Source organism: Periophthalmus magnuspinnatus, chromosome 4 (genome assembly GCF_009829125.3).
Source record: "Periophthalmus magnuspinnatus isolate fPerMag1 chromosome 4, fPerMag1.2.pri, whole genome shotgun sequence".
Classification (NCBI taxonomy): domain Eukaryota; kingdom Metazoa; phylum Chordata; class Actinopteri; order Gobiiformes; family Gobiidae; genus Periophthalmus; species Periophthalmus magnuspinnatus.
The window spans coordinates 5,351,028-5,375,968 of NC_047129.1; the positions used below are offsets into that span (position 1 = coordinate 5,351,028).

At 35.4% G+C, this 24,941-nt stretch overlaps 3 protein-coding genes and 1 pseudogene across 10 annotated transcripts in view; 2 read left to right on the plus strand and 2 right to left on the minus strand.

The window, feature by feature from the left end:
• The first annotated feature begins 199 nt into the window (after positions 1 to 199).
• Positions 200 to 3,624, plus strand: LOC117369733 (synapse-associated protein 1-like). Its single transcript, XM_033965066.2, has 9 exons — positions 200 to 468; positions 550 to 668; positions 760 to 826; positions 893 to 966; positions 1,044 to 1,183; positions 1,524 to 1,669; positions 2,164 to 2,219; positions 2,340 to 2,445; positions 2,823 to 3,624. Exons 1-9 carry the CDS (start codon positions 291 to 293, stop codon positions 2,942 to 2,944), a joined length of 1,008 nt encoding a protein of 335 aa, XP_033820957.1. The 5' UTR covers positions 200 to 290; the 3' UTR covers positions 2,945 to 3,624.
• Positions 3,625 to 5,108: 1,484 nt separating this feature from the next.
• Positions 5,109 to 18,558, minus strand: LOC117369684 (AP-1 complex subunit sigma-2). Of its 5 annotated transcripts, none has more exons than XM_055221452.1 (6): positions 18,493 to 18,552; positions 17,168 to 17,346; positions 15,372 to 15,480; positions 14,662 to 14,799; positions 11,483 to 11,539; positions 5,109 to 5,299 (listed from the first exon to the last, which is right to left on the minus strand). In XM_055221452.1, the coding sequence occupies exons 2-5, from the start codon at positions 17,344 to 17,346 to the stop codon at positions 11,498 to 11,500; spliced, it is 468 nt and encodes a 155-aa protein (XP_055077427.1). In that variant the 5' UTR covers positions 18,493 to 18,552; the 3' UTR covers positions 5,109 to 5,299; positions 11,483 to 11,497. The 5 variants fall into 5 exon arrangements, with proteins under 5 accessions (XP_055077427.1, XP_033820887.1, XP_033820888.1 ...); XM_055221451.1 differs by lacking the exons at positions 5,109 to 5,299; positions 11,483 to 11,539 and adding exons at positions 8,063 to 8,105; positions 9,108 to 9,173; XM_033964996.2 differs by lacking the exon at positions 11,483 to 11,539.
• Positions 18,559 to 19,632: 1,074 nt separating this feature from the next.
• LOC117394139 (retinoschisin-like) lies at positions 19,633 to 22,362 on the plus strand (annotated as a pseudogene).
• Positions 22,363 to 22,621: 259 nt separating this feature from the next.
• LOC117394038 (cyclin-dependent kinase-like 5) overlaps positions 22,622 to 24,941 on the minus strand; it is a 53,412-nt gene continuing 51,092 nt past the window's right edge. For all 4 annotated transcript variants that reach the window (XM_055221446.1, XM_055221447.1, XM_055221448.1 and 1 more), the window contains one exon: positions 22,622 to 24,630. In XM_055221446.1, the coding sequence (XP_055077421.1) occupies positions 24,277 to 24,630 (354 nt within the window). In that variant the 3' untranslated portion in view covers positions 22,622 to 24,276. The remainder of the gene's footprint in view (positions 24,631 to 24,941) is intronic.

The window sequence follows — 24,941 nt, forward strand, 5'->3', positions numbered from 1 at the left end:
TTCATCTCTTGAAGTATATATTAAATGAATACATGGAGGTGAACTTTCCCCTTTATTTAAACTTTCTACACTGCGTTAAATTCAATTAAATACTATAGTTACAACTTTTTGTGCGGCTAGTTGGCTAAAAGCTAAAGCCAAGCGCATTCTTCACCATGACAACCACCGAATGTACGGAAAATCAAAAGGTCCAAAGTTTATTCTTTTGCGGAAGTAGGAAAACGTCACCAGTATTTAGTTATTGTAGCTAACCGTTCTGTAAAAAGTTATTTGGCTGTAACCTGTTGAGCATGTTTAATAAACTGGAAAGTTGGCTTGGTATACAAGACCAAAATGTACAAGACAGTCAAGAAAGAGAGACTTCTAATGATGATAATGGCGACAAAACTGAGGTAAACAACCCATCAGACAATCAACAGACTAGTGGTGATCAAGTCCAACTTTTACCAGAGGCCAAAAGTTTTAGCGGTGAGTAATTTATTAATAATGTACTTTAAATAACTTTAAAATGTACACATGTTAAGGGTAATCTGCATGGCTTTTCTGCAGGTTACATTTATAATTTTGCCAGCAGTGCCTCCAAGAAATTATCAAAGTCTGTTGTTGGAACTGTACAAAATTTGAAGAAAAGCGTGGAGGATGGAAACATGAACAGATTTTTTGATAAAGTAGGTTATTTGTCCTGTTTTGGTTTTTTTTGTTTGTTTTTTTTTATCCATGACGTAATGTCTCTAACAAAAACATAATATTTTCATTCAGACAATATTAGGTGACTTTCAGAAAGAACAAGAAAAGTTTGTACAGGAGAAAAGAGCCAAGCAGTGCAGTAAGTACAACTATTTTCCCCTGATACCTTAGAGTCTTTTTTTAAAAACAATTTTCATTGTTTTAGCTGCTGCTGTCCCTCCCTGGGTTGGGTATAACGATGAGGACAGTGTACAGCAACAAATTTTGTCTCTCTCTATCGTAAGTTTTTGTAGATAATATTTCTTCATGAATTGTATATCTGTGTAATAATGTTATAATTTATTTTTTGTTGACAGGACCAGAGGAATTTTCTGAGAGACCCTCCTGCCGGGGTAAACTTTAATTTTGACTTTGAACAAGTGTATCCTGTTGCCATGGTGATGCTAGAGGAGGATGAGCTGCTCAGGAAAATGCGATTTCATCTCGTCCCCAAACAGTAAGCACAGTGTTTTGTTTATTCTTCTTCTTGTGACTATTATAGATTCTGTCCAAACTACTGTTGCTTTGAAATGCAAAATTCTAAATGCTATGAAAGAAAAAAAAAAAAAAAAAAAAAAAAAAAAAAAATATATATATATATATATATATATATATATATATATATATATATAAATGGATATGATACAGCAGCAGTATATGGAGCAAATTCTCTTTAAAATGTTTAAGTATTTGATTTTTGACAGATGCTGTTTGAGTGTCATTTGTTTTGCTTATCATTTGCTCTTTGGTTCTAATTATTAATCAAATTCTGTGAACATAAACTGTGTGTCATTTAGATTAAAAGAAGACGTTTTCTGGAGGAATTATTTCTACCGAGTGTCATTAATAAAACAGTCAGCTCAGCTCACAGCATTGGCAACACAACATGCTCCAGAGAGGCAGGAAATAGGCAGAGATACCTCAGTGAATGAACAAGATAAAGGTAGGATATTCTAGAGTCAAAATGGATGCATTTGTATCATTTGATTTTGCAAACATTAGAACAATCATGAGATAATTACTTTTTTGCACATGCATTAAGAGGGCATCGTGTTACAGTTATGGACAGTTAAGGATATGAGAATGAATAACAAGAGTTTATATGAGTTTAATTCAGATTTACCATTACCCAAATTCAAACATGTATTTGACATGTAAAATAGAAATAGACAATAAAAATAAAATGGCAATAAATTGTGTATGTCCTCAAATCACCTCACAACCAAAGTAGTATGATCCAACCAAGCATGACCCTAGTGAGAATAAGCACAGAGAAATTAATCACGATGAAAAATATGGTTGACTCCTCGATGTAGGATAATATGAACTTTTACCACCATTTTCAGAACCAATGATTTATGCTTTCCATGCCTTTTAATCTATGTACATTCAAAAAGTAAACCTGTAAAATTGTCTTCTCAAACTACAATTTTCCAGATGCTGCCCAGAGAAAGCCTCTTTCCACCGCCTTTCCTGCAGCAGACACAGCTGAGGTAAAGCACCTGTGACTCTGATTTATTTGAACAGAAACAACACATGTAAATGGAGAGGTCTGTGTTTTTATTATAAACACAACAGTTTGTTTTAGCCCCTGTCTCCTCCCTGTTTTAAAGGAGAATATCTTTGCCAACTCGCCTGTCCCAGAGTTTGTGAGCGATGCTTTCCCCTCATGCAACTTAAATGAGGACCTACGCAAAGAGATGCAACGGCTGGTACTCGGTAAGAAGGAAAACATATCCATAAGTTAAATTAAATTTGTCCTTTTAAAAACAGCTCAGATTATACCAGCGGCATTGTTTGTGGCCTGCTTTGTATTAACTACTAAATAATCAAAATACATTTACTTCCCTCAAAACATTGATAAATAAATAATGAAATAGGGTCAAAAATCTAAATGGTTGATCCATGTGTGAGAGGCGAAAGCTGTTCTACGTGATCATAAAAATGCTTGTAGTTGCCAGATCATAAAAATCCTTGTACACAACATATTGCAGGCTTCATACAAAGTAGATTGTGTAATGGACATGGGTAAGTGGTTATTGTTATGCTTTGACACTTTCTTCCATTGTCTGACTAAATTTGTGTGTTTGTCAAAGCTGAGAGTCCAGACTGGGAGAGGGAGCTGCAGGAGGAGCTTCAGGATTTGGATGTTTTGGCTGAAAACCAGGATGACCGCTGGGACCAAGAGATTGAGATGATGCTGAAAGAGGACAGTTAGGTCAAACTCAGGCTACACAGGGTATAACTCACCAATGGACAGGGATGTTACTGTGCAATAATGTGATTTACAACTGTAGGTTCTCCATATACATATTTTATACATAAATACATGTGACCCAATAACCAACATCTGTAACCACATGTCAACCTGGAGCTGTCCAAAATGTTGTTACAGAAATGTATTATATTGATTACAACTAGATGCAAATGTAAAGCAAATACCATCAAAAGACCAAAGACATTAAAAAAACAAAACAAAAAACAATATCTATAACTCTATCCTCAGACGCAGAATAATGAGAACAGATTACACATGTCAACTACTGGATGGCAAGCGATGTATGCAGTATTTTACAATTGTTACATTACTTCCATTGGTTTTATATGCGTGCAATACCTTCTAGTACTTTACTGTTTTTATGACTCAAAGGTTCTGAGCCCAACTTTTATCATTAAATTAATTGATGCCTTATTGAGCAATGCATGCAGGATTTTAAGTGTTTTTATTTTTTAGTGTTACTGTGAATTATGACAATACAACTGAACTTTTTTGAAACTGACAGGTATTTATGGATGTACTGCTACAAGAGTTACTTCTTTTATTACATTTGTTGAAACCATTTGTGCCTTACTGTCTGCTGCTCAGTCAAGAATAAAATATGTTTTTTGACATTAGATCAAACACTGACTTGAAATTATTATGACCAACAATAAAATGTTTTTTTAGTTTGAGGTGAAAGAAATGGAGCATAAATGTGTTTATTATCTGTGTAGAGGCATAGGATTGTATGTAGGATTTATTTTTTATTTTATTTATTTATTTTTGTTAACAAATATAAAAAAAAAATTATAATAATTAAAAAAAAACTATCCCTACTACTGATCTACTACTTTTTCAGAGTTAACCTTTCTAATGACTTAAGCAACAGTAACTTTTCATCCAAACATACCAAGGTAAACATCTGTCTAAAAGTTACTGCATTGAAAAGATAAGAAAAAAGACTAGAATAATTATGTTCTTTGCACATTTATTCATTTTTTATAAACAAAAAAAAAAAAGTAACATCTTTTTCATTCACAAGATCTCTTGAGTACATTTCCTGTGGACTCGTTCCTGTGTGGTCAGTGTCATCTAGAATGAAGGGAAACCAGCTGCTGTAGCATCAAAGGCTTCTTTATTTTTATTGCTGAAGTTCACAAATAAATTTCTTCCTGTCTTTGTTCAAACTGTAACAGAAATGTGCCCATAAAATTCCAGTGACTTGATCCATGGGGCAAATAAACAAAACCTTTTAACAATAAAATAGTGAAGACTTTCACAAAACTGCTTATATTGTGTGCTGCTGTAAATATAACCCCATACTGGCACATTCTCTTTCATTTTATTCTCATCAGCAGCATTTCCGTTTTGGTCACAACTTTTTCCTTCAAGCATGCTTTACTTCTTTTACATTGTCATACATTATTGCCTTCCCAATATATATCTAATGTTTCTAGTTTCCACCATGATTGAAGTAGATAGACCGATATATGAGTTGGCCAATATATATCGGGCCGATATTTGATCTTTTTAGCATATTAACTATCAGCCTTCAATCTCCACGAACGGTTGATATTTTTTTGGGCCAACCAGCTGCCTAAAGAATATGCATAAAACTTAGTTTGAACATTTAAGTACAAAGACATAACTCCTCAATATGTGGCTACACAGCTTTCTTATCCAGTTTGTATTAAAACTGGATTTGTTTGAAGTAGATTCAAATTATATAATTTGGGGAAAATAGTGCAAATGAGCCACAAAACATTGACAGAGCTCATTGGCCATCAGTTGCTTTGGGTTCTAAACATAATGAAAAAATACATATCGGTCAATCTCTAGAATGAACACTATTTCTGTAAAAAGAAATTTGTTGTGCTGAACAAAATATACTCTTATTTCTGATTCTGATTTCTACTATTGTAAACTGACAAATATATGGTGCCGTATATGTGACGTGTTGGCCATTTCACAGTTGTTTTACACCATCATTCAGATAAATACTATGACAATTTCACAGAGTAACACAAATCTTTGGTACTTTTGAATGTAATACTTTTCCCGTTAAGTTTTTATCAGATTTTACCTGCCTAACAACTTACTTATTAACTGAGAACAATGAAATGCTTAATGATACTACACTGTAAAAGATGTTGAAAACTCAGATGCACAGGCAAGCCAGTCTGGTTTTATGAGTAAGTTTGAAGTTTAATGGCTAAGACGTACATACAGCAGACTGTGGCCGTGGTTTGAAAATGAAGAGCAGGTTTATGTAAGTCCAATCTCCTCTAGAACACTGCGTGGGGTCTCTGCTTCCTATGAGCACAGAGGAGAGACAGAACAGGGTATAAAATAAAATGTGAAAAATGGAACAAATGCAAATAGTTTTAAAAGTTTAAAATGAGGTATGGCTCTCAGATGGAGGCAGGAGTCAATATTTCCATAAATATATGACATATAAGGAAGGTCTATTAAGGTCTATTAATACTTTTTTGGGGGTTTACAAAATGGTTCACAGTGGTCATTTCCCTTATCACCACATCATTACAAACTGAATATTCTGCTAAAGTTTCACAGGGGCATGTGAAAGAGTGCAGGTTTCAATGCATTTTAAAATTGTGAAATTATATTTGTGTATTTGTGAAATGCACAATATAAACCTGAAACACACAAAATTAGGTGCTCCTAACAATTTTTGTAGATGTTAGTGAAAGTTTTTGTCTTTTATAATTAACTATAAACACTGCTTCCATTGTGATCCCAAATTCTATTGTGCCGACCGAGGTGAATGAGTGCACAAGGCCTCACTGACCTGTAAAGTGTTCACTACGAGGAATTTAACAGGGTACAATTCAAAGCACAGCAACAAGAGGGAATGGGAAATGAAAATGCAAAACCACAATCATAGACAGGTTTTAACATGCACAATTTAAAACTCATTTGAAGTAGCATTGTTTACTTAACTGATTACATACAGAGACAATGTTCTTCACATGTTTATATAAGACTATGTCAGGATCATTAATTATTAGATCATTCATTTCAAAAACTAAATAAAAAATGTTAATGAAAAGCAAATCCTTGTTTTCTCACCTTAGTGTATACTTTTAAATACATTTAAGACAATAAAATAATATATCAACATCACCTGTTATAACCAATTCCCTGCCCGGCTTGTTGTTTGCAGTGGTAGTAGTAGTAAAGTACTATACTTAATTGCAAATTTTATGTTTTTACTTAAGTACATTTCAAAGTGAATGCTTTTTACTTCACTATATTTAAGAGATGGTATTTGTACTTTCTACTCCACTATATTTTTTAACAGATTGAAAAGTAAAAGTATGCTGCTGAAAAGGCTGAGAGGTTTATTTTTAACACATTCATAATTTGAAAAAAAAAATAAAAATAAATAAATAAAAACAGCTGGAAAAAAATATTGATTCCATTCTGTTGAGCAAAATACAACACAAATCTTTGTCAAAATCACTACATTTGAAGATTTATTAGATCTCAAAATATGTGAAAAATATTATATACTTTAATAGTTTTATCAACTAGAATATCCTTATAGTATCCTAACCAAAAACACACATGGAGCTGTTGAATTTCATTCATGCATGTTTTTTTTTAAATACTTTTTACTCTTTAAGTACTTTAATACTTAAGTACTTTACTTTTACTTTTTTTCATGTGATACTTTTAACTTGAGTATTTATTTGTTTTTGCTCCAGTATCTGTACGTTTACTTAAGAAACAAAACTGAGTACTTCTTCCACCACTGGCTGTTGGACCACAGGGAGAGGAAATTACATGGGGACCACCAAAGTCTCCTCTATAATAGGAAACTGGAGAAATGAAGACACAATGACAGTGACATGGACAATGCAGCGAGAAGAAAAGAAGTACTTACTTTGGAGTCCTACAGCAAGGTTCAGCAGAAAATAAAGAAGACGCACCAGACAGTCACCCAGGGGACAAAGGAGACTACAACCACCATACTTACAAATGCAGTTTTAAAGAAACAACACATGCGTGAGTTACATTTCATTTAATAAAAACATTTATTTGAATATTATATAGTTATCAGACAGTTATCATGGTCAGCTATTGCACTGTTTTACGTTGGACACAGAATACAGTGTTTTGTCAAAGTGCATTTAAAATCTAGATAAATAAAGCTTAGTAATCTCAATTTTGTGGCATTTGTTGGATCGCTCAATGTATAACTAATTATAACTAGTCTAAGTACAGAGCAATAACCTAGTATTACATGCCGTTACAGTCTGAATATTGCTACTCAAATTAGTAAAAGTTTAGTGCTTGATGTACTGCAGGTTTGCTCCAAAAACATAAATACAGCTTGAATTCACACACTGTTAATGAGTAAAATGAAAGCGACAAACCAAAAATGTACATGTATTTCTAAATATTAAGCTAATCAAATGAATCTAAACAAATATTTCAATCCTCATAAACAACATAAGTATTTTAAGTATGGAAGATAGTCATACTTTTATAACCTATATCCCATTTACCTAAAATGACCAAACACAAAATACAAAACATGTAACAAAAATATGATAAGTTGAATCATGTTACATCCTCAGTGGTTTGGCGAAATCATGTGTAAATAAAATGTTTTTAAGATGACACATGATGCAACTTGCAGTTTTACAGTGATGACAAACAATATAGAAAAGTTCAAGGGAACATTTAATGACAAGCATTTAGTGACAAGCATCAACAACACTGCCACAAGTTATTCTTAGTAGCCTTGTGATATTTAGATATGAGTAGAACTTTGTGCTCTTTGTCACAAGGTTTTATAATTCAGGGAACAACTGACAAAAATGGATACCAACCGTCCAATCATCGTTATAGTATTAAAATTGATTGATTATCAGAATATAGATATATCATTTAATTTAATATGAGTTTAAATAACTGCAAAAGTGTAATTTTCACCAGGTGACAGTGTTGTTTGAGATCTGCCATGTGCTGACCCTCCACCATGAACACAGAGGGAGCAGAGAGGAGCTCAGTCATGCAGATATGAAGCAGCAGCAGCACCAGCAGAGGGGGCCAGTCAGTACACAGGCACGTTAAAGTACTCATGACGGGGCTGAGGAGAGAGATGCACACCATTTAGGAAACAAAAAAACAGCATGTTATAAAACAATGAATGGGTGAAACTCTTTTCTCAGGATTTTGCCTCCTTAAAATGTAATTGTTATTTCAAAGGTGTGAGGAAACGAGGCCTGAGAATTGAGGTGTGCCCTGTGTCTTTAGCAGAAGAGCATGCAGTAAACAGACAAACAGAGGACAATTCACCATCAGTACCATTCCCAAGCTACTATATGTCCACTCCAAAGTAAACTAAAACTTCAGTATAAATCCAATTATTTTAAAGATGTATCGGCTTATAAAGGCCCCATATTATCCTCACTTGGCTTTTTATTAACTAGAATATCCTTATAGTATCCTAACCAAAAACACACATGGAGCTGACTTGAGTTTCATTCATGCATGTTTTTGTATTCATGGATGTGTTGGTCTCCCTCCACCACTACACAGCTTAGCAACTTTCATTTTCATTTCACTTTCAATTTCACAAAAAACATGATTTTGGGATTCCATTATTTTAAGAAATAATCCGTACACTGCCAAGGCTAAGGTGTCTGTCCAGGGTAAAAAAGTGAAAATTGCACAATAAAGAACTTTAATAATGAAGGGCATTAGAACAATATCTAAAAGTATTATTGATTAAAAAATAAAAGTTTAGAAAAGAATTACTGATCAAATAATTCTAATCAAAGTCCCTCTCTGGACAGAAGTATAACATCTTAGTGATTTCTGAGATTTCTCTTTATTTATGGAGTCTGTGGACATAGTCTTTTTTGGTCAGACTAAGAATACACATGCAGTGGGGCTGTTACTAGTTTAGACACAAACACAATGCAGATTAAACCCATATGGTACAGATATAGCTACAAAGGACAGACTCAGACAGACGGGGCCCTCATCACTAGAGGGACTGCTACAACAAACAACAATATTGCATTGTTACTGCGTTTACACTCTACTCTAAAGAGAGGATGACCTACTTCCACAGGCACACATTCACCTGAGCTCAGAGCCTAACTCTGGAACAGCCCAGACTCCTCAGAGGCAAGACCAGGGACCACCATGCCTGCAGGAGACACTGCATCAGCACCTCAGACTTGTCAAGTATGAAGCTTTTTAATAGAGCTTTAGAAACGTCCACAACAACTACCAAATTGCTTCCTATTGGCTAAATAGTTAGTGTTATGTGAATAGTTCAGATGATGCCAGACCCAAGTCTATAGGGGTGCAAAACTGTGTACTGCAAGGTCATTTAAAATTCTTTGCACCCTAATTTCAGGCAGGTTATATAAAGGCTTAATGCAAGAGAATTGTTTTGGAACACTTGAATGCACCATCAGTTTGTTGTGCACCTGCCCCTAAATTATGCTTACATTTTGTTATCCCTACTACTATTTAGTAGGCATACTAAATAGTAGTAGGGATAACATTTTTTGTTTTGAATGCACAAAAATATCAGCATCTATGATATCTAAAAAACTGTATACTTTTTAGCAGCCCCAGAAATGCTTTTTGAGACATTTTGAATAAAGGTCTAGGCACTAACAATCGTACAATCCACAGACAGAACTACAACAGAGCACTAGAGGACTATTATTATAGAGGGGGTGAGGGATGGGGGCATGAGGGGGTTTGACCTGACACTGCCCCAGTAACAAAAACCCCTTTATGAGGACGTCTGTTGGACATTTATCTGTGAGTAGGAAGTCTTCAGAGGCATCATTACAGCGAAAGTCGAGCAATGGCCACTTCCTAAGAAATGTTTCATTAAAGCCTTATTAAAATAACGCCAATAATCCCTGGTGGTATTTCTCCTATATAATCACTGGACTGAGTTAGACCACTAAAATGCTGTAAAGTCGCAGTAAAACACAGCACAACCTCCCAGACAAAAATAGGCCAGTATCACACAATATAGCCTATTGTGAATGTGGTGTCTTCAATATAATTACTAAAATTTAATACATGAGAAGTAACATTTTGTCAAGATTTATACATTTCTCTGCTTAGTTCCTGGTTTAGTTTTGCTTTACAACTGATAATGTTTTTACAGGTTTATGTGTTACATCTATTCAATAATTCTCCCTATACGATATTCAAATACATACGTTATTATGGATATTGCCTGGGATATTTATGGTAATACATTTTTGTACTTAGTACAGTATCATTTGGCGCAAAATGCGCAGTACAGAACTGGAATCAAATATACAACATACAGGCTCAATCAAAGCAGAAGGCCAAATGACATTATATCATTTTAAATGAAGGGGAATGCACACTGATCTGCCATATCATTATGACCACCAGCTGCTAAACATACAGCCTCATTCAAAACTTTACACTTAGACAAACTATATTAATCCACAAAGACACAGAAGATATTACCGTAAATTTAGGACTATGGAGCGCACCTCAACATAAGCCGCACCAGCTAAATTTGAAAAGAAAATCAATTTTGTACATATATAAGCTGCACCTGAATATAAGCCACAGGTTTTCATATTGTAACGTGAGATATTTACACAGAAGGACGGTACATGGACACGCTTTTTTTTAAACTGTGCCTGAAAATTGGCACCGACATGCCTTCAACACGGGATGAATATACCTGCAGGTTTAGAAAATAAAACTCTACCAACACAGGCCATCTGCTTTTATTTCCTTTTGTTGTCTTTTTACATTGACCAAGTTCGATTCATTGATGCCGAGCTTACGTGCAGTGGCTCTATTTGCTTCTTTATCTTAAAAACTGCATCATGTGCATTTCTTTGTGTGTTTTCCATGATGCGCAAAATGACAGCTCAAAATCAAAACTAGTGAATTCTTCAGAGCATAATCTTTCCCCACGTCTGTCTCACTTTTACGTTTAAGGCTAGAGAGCGTCCCCCGGTGGCCATTATCCAGTTTAATTCTATAAATAAGCCGCACTGTTGTATAGGCGTGGGGAAAAAGTCGCAGCTTATAGTCCGAAATTTACGGGAGTTTGAACAGCTCAAAAACAATATACAAAATATCACTTGAATATAGCATATATATTATATATATATATTATATTTCTTTTACCAGCCAGAATTATCTTCCTCAGGATCAGAAAATTCAAACAATTAATGATCATCTGCTATGGGTCTCGGACCCACATCTTTTGCTTCAAAAATTCACTACCAGGGCAGCTGCCATAAAGATATAGAAAATCTTTGTAAATCACCCTTGTGAGTGGTCATCATAATGTTGTACCAGATCAGTGAGTGGTTCTGTTCATATTGACATGTATGTGTTGATAGGACCCTGATGCAGACACTACATGCAGCTCTAAAACCACAGCACGCGTTTAAACCCCATGCATCTGAGCCAGTGCACCAGGCCGGGCGTTACCAAAGTCTGGAGTCTCTATAAGATCTCGTCACTCTGCAAACTGCCCCAGTCTTCACTCTATAATACAGAGGGCTTCATCAGAGGCCTGTCCAGTGCCCACGGGTTTGACTGGACCAGAGGGAGTAAAGTATTTGAGCTGAAGTAGCCTTATTTAGTTTTTGTAATTTAACTGTACTCAAGTAGATGTAAAATCTCGTAGTAGTAGTGTTATATTTAAACTTTATAACAGCTATTGTTGTTAAAACTAGGGTTGCACTTTTTATCCATTAGAATTAACATATGAAAGAAGATTTGAACTGCTAAACAAATACAATCATCCAAAAAGTTAGCAATTTTCCTCCAGAAGAGGCTATTCTGATGTTTGCAGAGACAATAACTTTTTATCATAGTTTGTCCGGGGCTGTGACTTACACTCAGATGCGACTTATATGGGAAATTAATCAAATATATATTTTCATTTCATTATTGTCACACTGACAACCATGCGAGGGCACTCTAGGCTAGTCTACAACTCCTGTACCATTGAAAATTGAAAATGTCAGCATTACAGTAATTTAAAAGACACCTGAGAAAGGCTTGAACCCCCTAAAAGAAAATCATATTCTGCTGAGTCTGATGACAGCCACACAGAAGCGGAAGAAGCTTCATCTACTTCCGGACCAGGCAGAGTTGTTCAAAAGCGACACTGGGGATGAAGATTTCAATGGATTTAGTGATTTACAGTGAGATCCAGAGTAAACTTGTTAGCTTCTTTTTAGTTATCTGATTAACTGTTAATATCTTACGTTAATATCTTACGTTAACATATATCAGACACATTCAGTTCTGTCTATGCTTCATGTAGCTGAATAAATATAAATGTGTTACGTTAGTGTGCTGTACTGATATGCAGCCTGTTGTTCTCTATTTTATTGTTGTTATTATAACTTGCCTTTAAAGATAAAATGTCTGTTCTTGGTCTCGGATTTTTGATCAATTTTCCCCAAAAAATGCGACTTTTAGTCCAGTGCGACTTATATATGTTTTTTTCTTCATTATTCTGCATTTTTTGGGTGGTGCGACTTATACTCCGGAGCAACATATAGTCAGGAAAATATGGTACATAAATTATTGCAGCCTTTGCAAATTGACAATTGCACCAATTCAAACAGCGATTTTGATTCACTTAAGATTAATTGTGCAACCCAAGTTAAAACCATTACTATAATTGCTACTACTACTTGCACAATTTATTTGAAGAATATAAAGCTTCTGCTGTTCACAAACAATATAGGTATTTTAAAGTAATTACATTAATTACTCAATTAATTACTCAAAAGGTACATGGAAAGTGCATTTACACCAGAATGAGTTGTTTCTTTTATATATGACTTTAAAAAGCTATATTTAAGGGGTTCTCATATACTGCATGAGAACTCCACTCTCTGCCTTGTCATTGAAAGAGCCACTTTCCCCTTGTCCTTGGGGACATCAGACTTGGCTCAGTCCAGTCTCTTTGTGAGCCAGTTTTAATCCAATCTGAGCACTATTACACAATTGCAACTTTGATTAATCCTGTATTTTAACTGAGGATGACAGTAACACCACAAACAGCCTTTTTAATCTCAACTCCTCTGCTTTTTTCAGTAAATACACTCATGTTTTTCTCTTTATGTAAATGTGTTCAGACAGACTTCCCAGAACTCATTATCTGTGGCCTTTTGCATTGGAGCTGAACAAACAATGTACCAAAACCAACTGCCAGGAGACACTGATGACAAGGTACAAGACAAGGACCTATTCAAATACATATTCATCTAATAACTGTGAAATGATTGAAACTGGTCGCATTTTCCTCTTTTACAAGACATTAAGTTGACAAGAAACTGCAGGTAATCAGACTACAGTAGTGTGAGGGTGATCGATAATGGCATTTCATTTCTGAAAACCAAGTATTTGATCAGCAGCATCATTTTTTTATATATATTTTGTCTTTTCTAGGTTTGCTTTCATTTAGTCATAATTGTTCACCAGTTCAGTAGTAACTTGTGAAGAAATTTAGAAACAAAAAGTTGTAAAATACAGGAAGTAGCATTCAGTCACTCTACCATCAACTGTCATCAATTCCATCCAAAATTCAAGGACAATTTACACACAAGAAAGGCATTGTTTTGACAGTTTAAACATTGATTCAATAAAGCAAAAGTGTTGCCATTTATTTTTATTTGTCAAATTATAACTACTGTGTAACTATGAAGTAAAATGATAACTTTAACCAAAATTAAAAAAACAGAAAAGAGTAAATTATCAGCAAAATCTTAAATCTAATGATAATGAGTAGTCTAACCTCTCATTTGCACTTTAACACTCAATTTCACCTTCAAACAAAAGGCCCACTGATGAAAAAGTCCACAAACTGTGAAAATTCTGTTAATTAATGTACACTGTCCCTTTCCTAATTGAGTTATTGTTTATGTAGCTCACTGGTTAACTAGCTCAATTATTTAAACGTTTGTTCATTTAAAGGAGATGAGCTGTAAGAGTGGTCAGTGTGATTCTGTGCGCAGAGACACACCCAGCAGCAGGACTACACTTGACTGTGTTGTTGATTAGTAATAGCATAGTGTGGGGTTTCTACTGGGCTCTAATATGTTAAACCTTTACTACATTGTGGGAAACAGGGTTAGATCCACTAACTGTACCTGCAAATAGGCGCATCTGAAAGTCTATATTCTGAAATTAATCAAGAATCAAAGACAGAAACACATCAGCAGAAGAAATAAATCAAGCAAAATGAATTGGAAGATAGTAGGGGGAGGGGATTCTAATTGTAAATAGACAATCCAAATAGAGATAGATGTCATGTTCTCATCCAGGCTCATAACATATTCACTTTAGTTCAAGTTAATTTACAGTAATTTCCCTGATTGTGAAGGAATTGGTTGATTGTTAACAATGATTTTTTTTTTAATATTTTGAAAAGAATAAAAAACAATAGCATTTTTTACAATGCTATTTGGACATGTTGAGGCTGCAGATTAGGCAATGTAAGGCAATGTATTTCTTCATCTAAAGTTACAGGAAACTGTTTCTGTTTCAGCAATTTGACTTTAATTGGTACTTCTTGAATTAAGCACGTGTAAATGATCTTGTGTAGGGAAATGTAAGAGTTTAGTAACAGATTCAGGTCATAGTCTTACCTCCTGTAGTAGGTCAGCCTGTTCTATGGCCTTTAACACATTTTTCTTTGATGTCTCCTGAGCCTCACCACCAAGAAGGAACTCATCTAGAATGAAGTAGGCTTTCTCAAAGTTGAATATAACGTCCAGCTCACAAACCTAACAAATAAAGTAGGAATGTATTAATGTAGTACATATGGGAGTATTTTCAACAGGCCTACTTTGTTAATGTCAGTAGCAGGTACTGCTGAATGATGCATGATTTCAGCGCAAATGTTTTTCTTTCATTCTTAAATATAGTAATTGTATTAATAGTTGTATTAGTAGCGTCAGTAGTAGTAGAATTGTATAGTAGGATGAGCAATAAACATGCTAGAAGTGGTAGCAGAATATTAATTAGTAGTAAAATATTATTGGTAATAGTGCAGTTGGTAGTAGTTATGCAATTAGAAGAAGTTGCAGTAAGTAGTAGTAGTAGTAGTAGTAGCAGTAATAGTAGTAGTAGTAGTAGTAGTAGTAGTAGTGGTAGTTGTAGTAGTGGTAGTAGTAGTAGTAGTAGTTGTAGTAGTGGTAGTGGTAGTGGTAGTAGTAGTAGTAGTAGTAGTAGTAGTAGTAGTAATAGTAGACGTAGGACATAGGACTGTATAGTAGAGTCTAACTTCCCATAGGAGCACTTCCTTTACCTGTAGTATTGTCCACACATTACAAACAACAAAGACTAAAAGACTCACACTGCCAAAGTATTTGTCCAGCAGTTCCACGTATCTGTGAATGATCTCCAGAGTGATCAGCTCATTATCCTGGCCCTCGATAGCACAGCAGAAGTACAGACTGGCATATCTGAAAACACAAATTGCAAAACACATATGAAAGTTATTACAGAGCATTTTTTATTATCCCATGCACAGTAACAATGATACAGCTCAAAAGTAGCCCAGGGAATTCTAAAAACTCTATAAAATTCTGTATCTGAAGATGTTAGAAGTCTTTGTTTGTCACATCAGAAACTGCTTTTTAACACCAAGACCATTAACAATAGGCCATCAACAATTTGTGGTAAAATTAGCTGCTTGTCTCCATGGAGATGTTATTGCTTTGCTTGGAATGTTCTACAGTATTGCATTAAACCTATGTAACGCTATGGAAACAAGCAGATGACAGGCATGTTATCGAAGGTATTTTGTAGTAAAACACTGAAGAAATGAAAGGAACACGAGTGTAAAGCCATTCAGTGGGGCATTCCAGGCAAAGCTACAAAGTGCACCTTTAAAGTTACAATGCACTTTACTTTACATAAAGTAATTTATTTGATTCAATTAGGTTGCATTATAGTTAGCAGCCTGTATTTGTATTCCTGCTGCAGTAAATTAGGGATTGTCCATTTACACATAACTAATACCACTGGACAACATGCTGACAGGCACAATTTAGTTATAAAGGTGGAGTGTGTGTAGGAAGAACATTATAACAGGCCAAAGCCAAAGGTATGCAGGGGTCTTTTTATAAGTATAGCTGCATTTTGCCGAGAGCTCTTAATCTCTGTTAATCCCAGAGGCGCTCTTTAAGCATGTGCTGATGGGCTAATAAGGGACCAGGCCAGTTGATCCCTTATACCAGCAGGATGTGTGGTTACAACGTCGATTATAACATAATTTAGTGTTCATGAATAATCGGCTAATTGCTATTATGGACTATTATGGATCAAAAATACAAACAAATTATTCATTTAACTGTATAGACACGCTACAGTACCACTGGCAAACCTTCAGATTTAAAGGCAATAGCGGTTTCATAATATACACAAGTCTATAATTTGCTTCTGGTTAATAATGACATTTAAGATGCTATATGATAAGACTAGTAGTATTCATTTTATCAGTTTAAGGTTATCTGGATAACCTCACTGAATGAAAGCTTTGGACTAGACTGTTTACTTGGATTTCAATCACAAAATAAAATAGGAATAGTAATAGTAGACTAATACTGTATAATAGTCATACACAGATATCAGGAAAATAAGGAAGTAATCAGGAAGTACCTTGATAATGTGGTTCCAACCTTTTATGGTAAATGCTTAATGGACAGGAGGAGAGAATTCCCTTTCAAGAGCCATTATGAAAACTACTGGCAAATGCACTTTAACCCTAACCCTAACACATGGTAGTAGGTGTACAAGTTTGCAAAATTAAGCCCTAAAAACATATTCTGTTAAAACATAAATTGTAATTGCTAAACCTTGCCCACATCTCGTTTCTTGTTGGTATGTTCGAGTAATTAGTGTTCATTAATAAGCTGCCACTTATCCATTCACTTGCACTGCAATAGGATAATAAGGCTTTCTTCATGTTTTGGTCTGTTTGGTCTGAGTGTTTTCATAATAAAACCCTCTGTTCATCAGACTTAGTTTTACTCTACTACTATATTTATGATTTGGCTATTTTGTAATAATTGTGCTGCCAATTATCAATTATTGATTATTCTCACTCACTGTACAAAGTGACTTAATTTTTCACTATTTAGTTCTCACCTTTTATATACAATCTTGAGATCTCTCCACTCTAAAAAGCTGCACATTTTGGGCTTTCGGGCCAGGACAGTTTGCACCAGCTCTCGGGTGATCTTCTTCTTCTCTTTATCCGATAAAGGCACGTACCATTTCTGAAGCCGCAGCTTGCCTTGCCGACTGAACAAGAGCATGAACTGCATCTAAGATGAGGACACGAAACACAGACGTGAGACAATGAGATGAAAGGAAGGAGTGGGTGGTGAAAGGCAGGCGACAAGACGCACAAAAAAACCAACAAAGGACTCTACATTAGGTTAAAAAACTGCATCTTAATTCTCAGTTCTCAGCGTGCATTTTAACCATGTCCAGAACGAAGACTGAACTACAAACTAATACGCAAAACTAGAGCTGAAATTTTTTTAGACAATTTACGCAATCCATTAAGGGTTAAGAAAAGCCATCTGCTACTTCTAAGAGGTCACACTTCACTGTGGTTGCTTCAATCCCCTTGTTAATCACTCTGACCAATAAGCAGCATTTTACAGAAAAGCACCTTATGACTATTACTACTTTATTAACACATCTGTTTTGGCTGGATATTATTGGTATTTCAACACAAACATTACAAGCCTTGCCTCTTATCAGTTCATTTCCTCTTGATTTTGGAATAAATATAATACATTTTTTCTGCAAATAATCCTTTCCAGTTAAAGATCAAATACCAATCTTGGTCAATTTAACCCAATACATATTTTCAAGTTATATTTTCTCTCTCTTTCTTTCTCTTTAGCACTTTGGTTCAGTTTGTTTCAGTATTTATTAAAAAGTCCATAATTTGGACTCAATAAAATTATAAATAAAAATAAAAAAATAAAATAAAATGTATAGATTATGCAATATATTGATTAATGGACTGTAGGAAAATAAAAAGTAACTTTGTAAGACTCATCGTGTGTGACTTTACCTTAGACTCTGTACTACACGTTGCCATATACTAACATGTAAATCTGCCATACATAAGTTATAATGGCAACTTTGCAACTTGTAATGACACAACTTACAACAACTTAAAAACAGCGGTTACTTTACCACGATCGATCTCCTACCACATATTAAAAAACCTGGACATTTTTGCATTTGACATGTTTTTGAGTCCCAGACAGGAGTAGAGCACCTCCTCTCCGGAGCGTGACATGCCCAGCGCGAGGAGGACCGCTATCAGTTATTCAGAGGTTAGCATTTAGCCCTTCTAGCCCCTATGGATTTCACGATTTTGTCTCTAAAATAAAGAATAATACACCTGCCTTAGATGTAAAATAACCACCTGAATAAACAAGAGCGCTTACCTTAAATAACACTGTAAGCTCTACTCAGAGGAACTAAACCACCCAACGCTTCACAGAAACCCGGACAGGTACCAAGACGCTGATTGGTCAAAGAAAAGTACACTCTGCTTCAGATTGGCTCAAACACTTTTTAAGGCCCGCCTACTTTAAGGCTTTAACTGGATCTAGGGGATGTCATAGGCTACACATAATGTCAATCGTGATATAGTAAGCCAGCTGGTCCCGCCCACGTAACAAATCGCTGAACATTATTATTATTATTATTATTATTATTATTATTATTATTATTATTATTATTATTATTATTATTAGTAGTAGTAGTAGTAGTAGTAGTAGTAGTAGTAGTAGTAGTAGTAGTAGTAAAATGGAAATGGGAAAATGGTAACATGCAATAAAACAAGATAATAGATAATAGCTTAAAATAATTTTAAAATAGACTTTAAAAATAAACTAAAAATAGACTCTAATAAAAAATAGACTATTATGTACAATAGTAGTATATTCCATTGAATTGAACACATGTACATGTTATGCATTCATGTAATTATTCATGTAATTTTTATAAGCACATGTATTTTTGTATCATGTGAATTATATCTCTTTTTGTTTAGGATGTATGTATTAATAATTTTATAATAATATAATATTATTTTTCAATATATTATAATGAGCCTATTATAAGCCATTATTTTGTGGGCAATGGACCTCTGAATCTTCCTGATGAACTGATGAGCTAGAAAACAAATGTTCTATATTTTTACATTGCTTATGATTATTAATGTAGGCTTTACCATGAGTAAATTATTTTAGTTTGTTTTTTTAGGTTACTAAGTGCTATGCCTTTATATACGAATATCAATTAGTTGTTGCATTGTGTATTAGTATAAATATGTACTCTGTATATGGAAGAGTGATGGTTGATAGTTCACCTTGGGAGTCAAGGCTCTAATCAGACTGAGTAGAGGACTCTCTCTCTCTCTCTCTCTCTCTCTCTCTCTCTCTCTCTCTCTCTCTCTCTCTGTGGGAGCAGGAGGTGTGTGGGGCCGATAAAAGGTGTTAAATAAGGTTGAGATGGGATCATGGATTAGTCTAATCCCATCCACGCTTTCGTATCACACACACTGTATCCATTTGAACTAAATGGAGCCCACTTTTCGAGCTGCTATGCTGTTTCTCCTACTTCTGTCTCAGGTTAAGTCCCAGGCCCAATATGAGGTGTAACAGAGATTCTAAACCTATAGGTATTGTTGATTTTTTCCTTCTCAATTCAAAGAGTAGATCATTAGGCTTGCATAGTGTGGTCCTGATTTAGTCCTGCATGGTTAAAATTTTGCCTGCTTTGAACAGGTATAGTTGCATCCCACAAATTAATTCAAATTCAAACCTAGAAAGTTTCAAATTTCTCTCTAACTTTATGCACTTGAAAATGTGTTCCAGTCCCAGTTGCTGTTCATTCACAAGAGGTAGGGATACTTTTATCAATCACATTTAAATGAATGTCATCAAACCCTGGATAGTTTATTACCTGCATATCTGTATGATGAGAAGAATTTGCAGGCAGAAGAAATGCAGGAGGAGCAGATGTAGTTGGAGTCGTGGCCCAGTAACATTAGAGCATGCACCTGTGACTGTGAATCAGCCCCGCCCACACCGAGCCCTGTGCCACCCATCGCAGCCTCTCAGAGCCCCCTGTTCAGCTGCATGCCAGGTCAGATGCATAACAGTTCACTTAATCCCACCACTCACAGTTTAGGAAAAAATATCCTTTCAAAACAAAAAAGAAAATACAAAATTGGATACACTGGTGTGCAGTGTGTATATTCAATACTTGACATCAATTTTCCCAGGAGATGCATATGAACCATGTTGACTAAACTCGTACACAGGCTATTCATATGACCAATGGTCATTAATATTTTCGTCCCTTTATAAACGAATAAAAAATGGAAGATAAATGGAAGTAGCTTACAACTAAATTATGCAAGTAAAAATGTGGCATTGTTAGCATATAGTGCACTGCAATAAATTATCATACCTCTTTCTAAGTATCTTTCTCAAACCTTGATTGATTTGTTGTGGTTTAAATGTCTCGGTATGATGTGACGCTGTGAGGAAATCAGGTTACCTGTGCAATATTAAAAGTCTCAAACTGGACTTCCCCTAATAATATATTGAGTGTAGTCTAGATCAGAAGCTCAGTAATGCTTTTATATTTCCTAAAAAAAATTACCCTTGTAACTGTAACGGTTTAATAATGTAAAAAGAGTCCTCTAACACTATCATACAGAAATATAACACTCTGCTTCCGTTAGTGAGCTACCTGCATATTCTTTTCAATAAACTGTCTCTCACAGTGTTCATACCACCGACCTCTGGGCTTTGAGTCTGGGTTTGTGACCTCAGACCAGATCAGCTGCTCCAACCAGGACCAGTACTCAGGCTGGTACTCCTCCTGGCTCTCTAACAAGGCCCGCCTCAACAGCCAGGGCTTTGGGTAAACCACTGCATCCACAATTATTATTTGATTGTTTGGTTGAGACAATGCACAAGTGTGAATGTTTATAGTTAATTAGTTTATTTAATGACAGACTTGCACTTTGCTTGGTTTTCAGCTGTTTCATTATGCAAAAAGTAAAATTGAGGTAAACTTGCATTAGTGCCAGATCAAGACAGATACAAGCTTTGCAAACCAGCCCATTACTTGTTTCCATAAAAAAAAAAAAAAAAAAAAAAAAAAAAAAAAAAAAAGATTTTTTAAATTTTGCACTTATCTGATTTTTTTCCTCTTGTCAGATGTGCCTGGCTCTCCAGGTTCAATGACCAGTTCCAGTGGATTCAGATTGACCTGAAGGAGGTGTCAATCATGTCTGGGATCCTCACTCAGGGCCGGTGTGATGCAGATGAATGGATCACCAAATATAGCCTCCAATACCGCACTGTGGACAACCTCAACTGGGTCTACTACAAAGATCAGACAGGCAACAACAGGGTGGGAGCACTGGACTCAAACAAAGATATTTAGTTACAGCGCATGTCATTCATCTGTAGTGCAAAATATACTACATCCTAAATTCATTTGTACTGACTATATTTTGATTTCATGTATATAGGCCCAGTGTTTACAGAGAATTAAGGTAATAGGAACTTGTCTCAATGTCAATAATCAGCTTTATTTAGAGCATGAGGCTCAGAGTACGGCAGCTCATCTGCAGACCAGAAACACCTGACTTCACACTTCACCTATAAATAGTTATATATCTCTTGTAATACAAACTTTCACAAACACACAAGACTGTGTTTGTGCGGGGAGACTCAGAGCTGCATGTCCCGAGTTGTTTAACACTTGTCCAATGAAGGAAAAAGCATTTGTGTATGTGTGAAAATGCCCTGGACAACCACTCAGACATTCCACAAGCTTCTATCACTGCTTTAGTGTTGCATTTATAACTCGAGTTGAAAATTTTAGCTTGCAAATCCTGTTTTCACTAGTATACATCTATTCTGACAAAGCTGATCATGTATTTTTTCCATGTAATTCAACCATCAAATGACACCATATTTTAGTTATTTATTGAAACTAAACTATTGGTGCTTTATTATGTTGGTGCGTCTACAATTTGTATGAATACACACAATCTGTAATTGCTTAATTGTAAATTATAGATTACTCTTGACTTCCATACCTCTGTGGTGACCCTGTTCCTCTCCTCCCAGGTGTTTTATGGGAACTCAGACCGGACCTCTACTTTTCAGAACCTACTGTGACCTCCTATTGTGGCCCGGTACGTCCGGATCCCGCCCCTAGGTTGGCATACCCGTATTGCCCTGAGAATGGAGCTGCTCATGTGCATGAACAAGTGTAATCTCTGAACCACGTGTCTGCTAAATGTGATGGAAGATGGACACAGCTAAATACTGTGCATGACAGTGATCTGGGAAGATTCATTAATCTGATATTAAATAGAAAAGTAAAGATCTGTAACCGATTTCAATAGGTCAATATATATATATATATATATATATATATATATATATATATATATATATATATATATATATATACATATATATATATGTAATACATGAAAGTTATCAGATCAACAATAAATGAATAAGTTGTTTTATTCAAGGTTCACTGTTACATGTAAACATAAATGTTCTAAAACTCATGAGCATTTTATTGTGTTTTGATGAAAATGCTTTGTCCCAAAGAAAAATAAGCAGAAACACTGACTATGCTACTAATTTGTGTCTGTAATAAAGCACAAACTTCATACTTGATTCAATTAAACATTTTCTGTTATAAACATTACCAATAACAGTAGTCACAGCAGTATTAATATAATACACAGTGCTCCTTCCACAAAAAAAACAGGATCCATAGAGACTCGTAATGTGAGTCCAAGTTCATAGTAACTGTCCCGTCATAAATCCATAAACTTGTTTCCCAGTCATTGCCATGATCAGGAAAAAATGTACAAAGTCATATTGATATTGCTGCCACACAGGCTTCTCAAAGTGCAACAATAAAACTACAGAGGATCCACGCAAAATGTTCATTCATGGCACTCAATGTGATATTCTTCACACAAAGTATCCCAAATGTCTGCCTGACTGGTTGAAATGAAGTGATACATCCAGAATGGCTTTGTCTTCTTCTAACTGCTGTAAAAATGACCTCATAAAGACCACAATATTAAAGACATGAAATAAATAACATCTTTACAGCAGTTAAAATAAATATATTTGTAAATGTATCATAACATTTCGTTTGGATACAGCACCAACCAAACCTTCAATTATGACAAATAATTACTTAAAGCAGTGCAACATAATAGATATTTTTCTTTGTATTATCTTTATACTCTCTCACATAGAATTGATGTTCATGTCTGAATTGCATGATTTAAATTGTACCAAAAGTATCTTAAGGACAGTCAGCTCCACTGTAATTTAAATTTAACAACTGTATAGAAAATAATACTGTACATTATTAGCTCTAATGTGTAATGCCTGTTAATGTCTTACAGAGGGCGCTGTAGCTTAGATTTTCTCTCAGGTTATGGCACCAGTGTTTCTAAAATGGCTGCATTGATAATAGTCATAAATAACCTAAATAGACCTCTTAGTTTAGCATTTAGGGTATGTTCACACTTGCTCAATCACCACATAAAACGTTTGACTGAACTAGGTCTCACCCCAGACCTAAACCAAGACTGAACCAGGGCTAGAACAAGACCTTCTGCATTACAACTCAAACTGAGCTTAAACTAGGACCAAACCAGGACAAATGTGAACACGCCCTTAAAAGTGTAGTATTAATTGCACTACAGTGATTCCTCTCACTCATACACCACCAAAGGCAACAGCTAGAACCCTGGTGAGATGAACACAGTTACCAACATTACTGACTTAAACAATGTTAAAGTGGCTGTGTTAAAATGCCTTAGGTTCCTATATTAAAGACTACATAATAAAATGTACCAGAGATCTATCCATAGAAACAAAAATACTTACACAAATCTATACTTTACCTTATCCATATATATATTTGATCTGCAATATATTTATAATTATAGTACAAATTATAATCAGAATTACATAATAATATAAAGTCTATCAAACATGGAAGCTTTAAAAAATTAAGACATACCAAGGCCTGTACTAGACCTTTAGCAAGCAAGTGTTTGGCATCACTGCTGTGTGTGCGGCAGGTGTGGTGTTATGCAAGGAGTGAGTAGGAGCAACAAAAGGAGGCAGAGAAAGTGGAGCAGAGATCTTAAATCACAGAGCTGTCTCCTTTAGGTCATTTAAGTTTGGAATCCGGGAGCGAGAGGGCCGCCCGAAACCGTGCCCGTTCTGCCCTGCTTTAATGCTCATCTGCTCGGGATAGGGGTTGCCCTCGGGACGTCCTAAAGCAGAAGTGTGCCACCCAGGTTCCAGCTGGGAGGGGTGTGGGTACTGGCGAGCCTTCATCTGGGGCGTACTGACCCCGGAGTGACCCCTGCTCTCCACAAACCCGCCCTGAGACGAGCCGGGGTTGGGCATTGATGGGTACCGCATGTCAGAGGGAGCAGTTTGATTGGACGATGAAGAGGACAGATGGAGGAGTTTCCTCAGTGACTTCAGGGGTTGACTCTGAAATGGATACATTTTTGAAAAGCAGGCAATTACAATATCCTGCATAAGTGGGAATACAATTGAGATATGTTTAAATGCATATTTATGTTATGCTATTTTAGTCTATGATTAGAGTGATTGATTGTGTTACAATTTGAGTGGGTGGAACAACAAGACATGGATGTCATGGACCTCATTTAAATTACAGTTAAAGAAATGGTTAATTGAAAATCAATCTTGTCACCACTAACATCCACCTCTCGATGCTCCTGTCTCCATCCTTCCTCTGTTTGAGTCTTGTTGTATGTCTGTTTGTGTCTGTGTGTGTA